The sequence below is a fragment of the Nicotiana attenuata genome, chromosome 2, assembly GCF_001879085.1.
Source record: "Nicotiana attenuata strain UT chromosome 2, NIATTr2, whole genome shotgun sequence".
Taxonomy (NCBI): domain Eukaryota; kingdom Viridiplantae; phylum Streptophyta; class Magnoliopsida; order Solanales; family Solanaceae; genus Nicotiana; species Nicotiana attenuata.
The window spans coordinates 20,588-27,252 of record NC_031990.1 but is presented as its reverse complement, the minus strand read 5'-3'; the positions used below and the strand labels follow the sequence as shown (position 1 = coordinate 27,252).

Below are 6,665 nucleotides of genomic sequence, written 5' to 3'. Positions count from 1 at the left end.
ATATAATGGGTTCTTTTGTTCCACTTTGACACAGAAACTTTTATCCCAGGTAAAAATGCAGCGCGGACAAATACCCAGTTGCTACCCCCACCCCCACCCTATTGCCCCCCACCCCCCGCAATTTTTTTTTTTGTAATTTCAAATTATTATTTTTTCGTTTTTTCTGCCCCCCTCCCGTGGAAAAAATATTTTTTTATATATATTTTCAGTAATAACTACGGGTTCAACTGAATCCATAACTTTCGACGCGGAGTAAAAAATTGTATGTAAAAATTCATTAAAATTATAAAAAGAATAGATATAAACCCATATCTTTAAAAATATAATGGGTTCAATGTTAAAAACATTAAAATTGAATCCATAGGATTTAAATTCTGGATCCGCCTCTACGTTGGCAGTATGAAATTTGGCTTAGAAAATGGCTCTCACGCGCCTACAAGGGTGAGGCAAATCACACATGGAATCTAGTCAGCTTTTGTGTCAAAGTGGAACAAAAGAAATAGGGTTGGAGGGCCAAAATGGAACAAGGCTCAGTTAAACCAAAATGAAAAATTGGGCCAAGTTTAATGGGCTGTCTATGTATTTGGCCATCTATAAAGCATAGACAAATATAAAGATAAAATTGAAGAACCGATTCCCACGTCTAAAAAGAGAAAAAATCACGTTCGAAAGTACGTGAAATAAATGAGATTGTCACATCATACGACGTGTATCAAATTTTATGAATACCTATGACCATTAAACAGAAAAAGTGATTTAACTTCTATTCCAAGTACAAAGAGAAAGTGATGGAAGGTCCGATGGGCCAAACGCTAGCTACGTCACGAGTTCAAGTCGTGGAAGCAGCCACTAATGCGGCGGCCCTTTTAGTATAATGACTTATGGTGATAAAATTTGCTAAAGCCCCTTCCTCTTTTAACAAAATAAAATAAAATGTACGTTCCACTCAACTTACGGTTCTTGAACCTTTTACAATTCCATTATGCAGTTGTATTTGGCCATTTAAATTAGATCTCTATTTCAGTAAAACAAGAAGGGGTTTACAGAAACCAGCTAAAAAACTGCAAGTTAGTCAATAGAGTTTTCTCCTCCAGCAATCAGTGACTTAATGGTATGTATTGAATCAATTCAAATATCTATATCTCGCGTGCAGTGTTGTCCGCGTCATCACTTGGTGTTACAACAGCTTGCAATTTGTGCAGCCAGTTGACGTATTGACCTTGCTCCTTTCTGTGTAGGTGGAGTAAGAGTGAATCCGCGAAATTTTTACTAACTCCTCTTGCTTCTAGATATTTGTAGAGCTCATCTTGAAGTTTTTGATCTAATGAACTGAAAAAACTGAAAAGGGGATACAATAAAGGAACTCATTAATGTTCATACATATTTGAACAGAAATATGATGCAAGAAACTGAATAGGACATTCTTGAAATAAATGCAAGCAGCGACACTTGAGATTGTCACAAAATAAGCCAAGACGAATTGTTCTGTTGGAGCAACAAAAGGGACACACAACATCAAAAGCATCTCGAGAAGCAGACATAAGAATTCAAAAACTCAAACGAATAGTTCCAATGATACCTTGAAGACGTTTTCAAGTGTTTAAATGAAATGCTCAGACGGCTGACCATCATGACGTGCCAGCATAAAAACACAAACCTTCTAGCGCTCAAATTAAATGCCAGCATTAGAATTTTAAAAACTCAAACTAGTACTTCCAAGGATAATTTCAAGAATTTCTTTGAACAAGGGAGTTTTCCTTGCCATTATTATTGTTTGTTTATTGTGTTCTTTTCACTATTCTTGAGCCGAGGGTCTATCGGAAACAACTTTTCTACCTTTCCGAAGGTAGGGGTAAGGTCTGTATACACACTACCCACTCCAGACCCCACGTGTGGGATTTCACTGGATTTGTTGTTGTTTGTCTTTCAACAACACTGCAACCTACGATGCTAGCATGCAGCATTCTCCTGATTATTTCTCCTTGAAAAGCTATCTTGTGAAAGACAAAGGTACATTTCAATTGTGTCAATTGTGTCATAGTTGACACCTTAGTCACCAATGTAGTAGAATCTACATTTGGCCAAGAAGTAGGACGAAAGAAATTTATCAAAACACGACAGTTATCTAAAAGAAAAGGCAGAAACAGCATATACAAACTAAGCAAAGCAAAAAACTAATGCTTAGCTTTTTGTCTTATTGAGATGAGATATTTGAGATTTTTACTGTTCTTTGAGTTTTGCTACAGATTTCAGCATTTTGGAATCTCAATTGTCAGCTGGTCTAGCAAATAGTTTTTTTTCTTTTTTTTTCTTTCCCTTTTTGGGCCATTACTGCAGGAACTTGGTCACATTTTCCAAACTAGCAACGATGCACCTATCTGAATATCCCAATCTTCATTATCATCTGTTAAATCAATCAGTCAACTAGGCGTCAATCCTAAACAGTTGGAGTTCACTAAAATCATTTATGACCGCCATTTCAGCCTGGTTCCGGTAGAATATTAGGATTCAAAATCAGGAACATTTGAGGATTTTGAATCTTATTCGCATCAATTACTCAGTTTCAAGGAGAGGTAAATGGGAAGTGAATACCATTCGAGAAATCAGTCGAGAAGAAAAAGATAAAGCATCAACTTTAGTGGTATCCACACAATCCATGTACAATACTAAATTTTCCAAGACCAAAACCTTCAATTATAGCTTAGGAAGTGTTAAACAGACCAAAAATTGAATATCTTTACCACCTTGGCGAGGTAAGAAGGGATCAACAAATTCGACACGCATGTCTAGGAGAAAACTTAAGGAGTTCCATAAGAAGCAATAAAGAACGTATGGAAAAGGCACATCTTGACATGCATACGGGCTAGAAGAAACACCAAACTGTTCTCCCAGATTTGGAAAATAAAATCAGAATAACCAACTGCAGTAAACTTATGAGTCCAATGCTGAGCTCCCAATTCCCCAAAGAAAAAATTGTACGACATTGCTTAAGAGGACAAAAGTACCTGAACGAGGGACCTTTGAAGGCTGAAGAATCCAGGGCTGATGATGGAATGTAGTTCACATTTTGAATTTCAAAGTCACAACCATCACCAACTTGGGCAGTTGCTACACAATCAAACTCTAGCACGGAACTCAAGCCAGGCTTCTTAACACCTACTTTCATGAAAGCTTCCCTGGGAAATTTCACATTTTCATTAGAGCTCTCAGCACCCAATAAAGCAGAAACAGCAACTTCCTCCCCTGATTCGCATCTCCTGCGTAGAACCACATCTTGAGATTGTGGTGAATCCCAATCTACAACAAAATCTCCAAAGCTTCTACTTTCATCATTCTGTGTTAATAAAAAAAGGAAAACAAAACTTAAAAAGTGCTCAGATAGTCTACACAAAGAACAACTATAAATTGCAGCATAGTTACCCATCGACCATAATAAAGGTGATTTCAAGATTTCAGCTTCTATAGGCTGAACTAATGTGTCTTTGAAGGGAAATAGATAACAGAGGAACAGATGAAAAAAGTTTTATACAAGACATAAGGTGAATGCAGCCATCAATCCATCATCAACACTTCTTCCACCGCATATTGATGTTATAGCAGCTTTATTTTAATGTCCCTCCGGAAAAAAAGAAACTTTTTGGTTGTTGTAACAAGGAACACCACTGTCATACTTTAGCCGACTTCGTGGAATACTTAAGAGAGTCTTCTATATGACATAGGCTTTTGTTTTGCTAGTGTTTTGCTGCTCTTTGTGCTCTAGCTGTTGCTTTTTCTCAATGATTCGCTTGCTTTAACTTGACATCATCTTGATGTTCTTTTATTACAAGTTGTTTTTACCAATTTAACGACGGAACATTTGAATGAGTTACTTCATTGCTTATGATAAAAAGTATGCTAAATCAACTGCATCAGAAAAACACTAAAAGTAAGAAAAACTATATAATAAAACATTACAAAATTTACCTCCTATACTTGAATTTGGGTAACGGGTCGGTTATCCGGGGGATGGGGAGATCGACGAGGATGTCACACACCGTATAGGGGTGGGGTGGATAAAGTGGAGGTTAGCAGCTGGAGTCTTGCGTGACAAGAAAGTGTCACCGATACTCAAAGGTAAGTTTTATAGAGCGGTGGTTAGACCGGCCATGTTATATGGGGCTGAGTGTTGGCCAGTTAAGAACTCACATATCCAGAAGATGAAAGTAGCAGAAATGAGGATGTTGAGGTGGATGTGCGGGCATACTAGGATGGATAAGATTAGGAATGAGGATTTCGGGAGAAGGTGAGTGTGACTCCCATTGATGACAAGATGCGGAAAGCGAGGCTCAGCCGCTCAGATGGTTCGGGCACGTATAGAGGAGAAGCCCAGATGCCTCGGTAAAGAGGTGTGAGCTGCTGGCTTTGGAAGGCACGAGAATAGGTAGAGGGCACCCTAAGAAGTATTGGGGACAGGTGATCAGGCAGGACATGGCGTGGCTTCAGATTTCCGAGGACATGGCCCTTGATAGGAAGCTGTGGAGGTCGAGCATTAGGGTTGTAGGTTAGGAACTAGCTGAGTCTATTTCTACTTCGCACCAATATGAGGCTAGTCTGATAGGACTTTTGTCTTAGACTACTAGTGGTTAATGTTGTGTTCTCACTACTCTTCTGTTTTTCATAGTGCCGGGTCTATTTACTGATTATTGCTTTTGCTTTTCATCTATTTTCTGGTTATTATGATACTGTTATTATTTCTATAGTTTCTGTTGATGGTACTGATATATTTTCTCTTTTCGTCTTCTTGAGCCGGGGGTCTTTCGGAAACCTCTCTACTCTCTCAGGGTAGGGGTAAGGTCTGCGTACACACTACCCTCCCCAGACCCCACTAGTGGAATTTTATTGGGTCGTTGTTGTTCTTGTTGTACTTGAATTTGGGTAACCTGATCACTTGAAAATATCACTTTCAATCACAACAAATCAATCAATCACCTACTGCTCAATCCCAATGCCCAAACAAGTTAGGATCGAACATATGAATCCTTTGTATCCTTAAAACAATACAAACTCAGAGGAATCATTGTAATTCAATTATCTTTACGCTAGCCATTAACCTGCTGCACAAGACTTAAAATTGTTCAAATATATCATTAAACCCTTTACACATGGGGTACCAAAAATTAGATGAAAAATATATATGAAGATAATTTCCACAAAATGGACAAATAAATACCAATAAAAGGACTACTTTCTTTCGATGACTATTTTTTTGTTTTTGTTTAATGGTGTCCAGGTCAGCTTACTGGCATCTCGACTATTCCACCCGGCACCTACTACCTCCCACCGCCACGGGTTTGTTCAAAAACACCCTTGAACCCTTTTTCATATCAAATGCAAGTAATACCAAATTTGGGTGAGAAAGTATCAACTATAAATTCCATAAAAATGACAGAAAATACCACCAAAAGGTAATGTTAGAACTTAGAACTCCACTACAATAGTACAGGGGTGGAGCTGGAATGTCAGCTACGAGTTCGGCCGAACTGAATAGTTTTCGTTCAAACCCTGCATTTGTCGGAAAAATCCACTGAATGTGTACAACTTTTAATTTAGAACTCAGTAACTTAAAATGATTAGAATCCCGAAACCATAAACTTCAAATCTTGGCTCCGAGTTGTTGATGGAATACTCAACACTACTGAAACAATACAATGATAACCACAACCCAATATCTTCAATTTGTTCAAAAATACCATTAAACCCTTTTCACATAAACTTCATGGGATACCAAAAACTGGGTGAAAAAATAAATATGAAGGCAATTTCAATAATGGGTTTTTATGAAAATAATGCACCTGAAAAGGTTTAGCGGAGAGTTCGTGATTGATTTCAGATTGCACAATTTTGAGCAAATCCAAATCTCCAATAGCTTTACGAGCTTGAAATAATACGGCTGGTACTCTCCTCATTCTTGTGCTAATTAAACTCTGCAGCTCAAATTGTACAGTGAAGAACTGGCTAATTTTTTGTAGGCAAAAAATAATTATTGGACCATTTTTTATTTTTGGTGAAGTGCACAAATAGCCGTCTTTAAGACCCTATTTACAGAATAATCGAAGTTTTAAAAGTTTAGCCATCTCAAAATGTCCGGGTCTGTAAGGCCAGCTTTTGGATATAAATATGATTGAAATTTTAAAAAAAAAAGTTTTTGAAGTTGTATTGAAAAATAATTTTTGAAAATTAAAATTGTGTTTGGACAAATATTTTATTTAAAAAAATTAAAATTTTATGAGTGGAAGAAAAAATTTAACCCAAAAATTACCGTAAACCAATTTTTTGGAACTTAAAAAAATCTAATTTTTAAAAAATTGATCATCTTCCACGAACAAACAATATTTTCAAACTTTTTTTGGAAAAAAAATAGCTAAAATCTATGACCAAACGACAACTTAAAATCGTATCTCTAAATGCCAAATCCTAAGTTTAAATCTTATACCTAGTTTGAAGGGCAAAGCTTTATACATTTATTTGAAGTTAGAGGCTTGGCAATGACATCTTCAAATTGAAATTTGAAAAATTCTAATTCAAGTATTTGGAGTTCGGGACTGCCAAACTTAACTCCAAACTCAAATATTTACGGTTGGCATTAGAGCTGTCAATATGGTCGGGTTAGCTCAGCCCAGTTCAGT

At 37.0% G+C, this 6,665-nt stretch overlaps 1 protein-coding gene across 1 annotated transcript; it reads right to left on the bottom strand.

Moving 5' to 3' along the window:
• LOC109242643 (uncharacterized protein At2g39795, mitochondrial) lies at positions 912-6,117 on the bottom strand. The gene is made up of 3 exons (XM_019409479.1): positions 5,832-6,117; positions 3,006-3,334; positions 912-1,338 (listed from the first exon to the last, which is right to left on the bottom strand). The coding sequence occupies exons 1-3, from the start codon at positions 5,943-5,945 to the stop codon at positions 1,137-1,139; spliced, it is 645 nt and encodes a 214-aa protein (XP_019265024.1). The 5' UTR covers positions 5,946-6,117; the 3' UTR covers positions 912-1,136.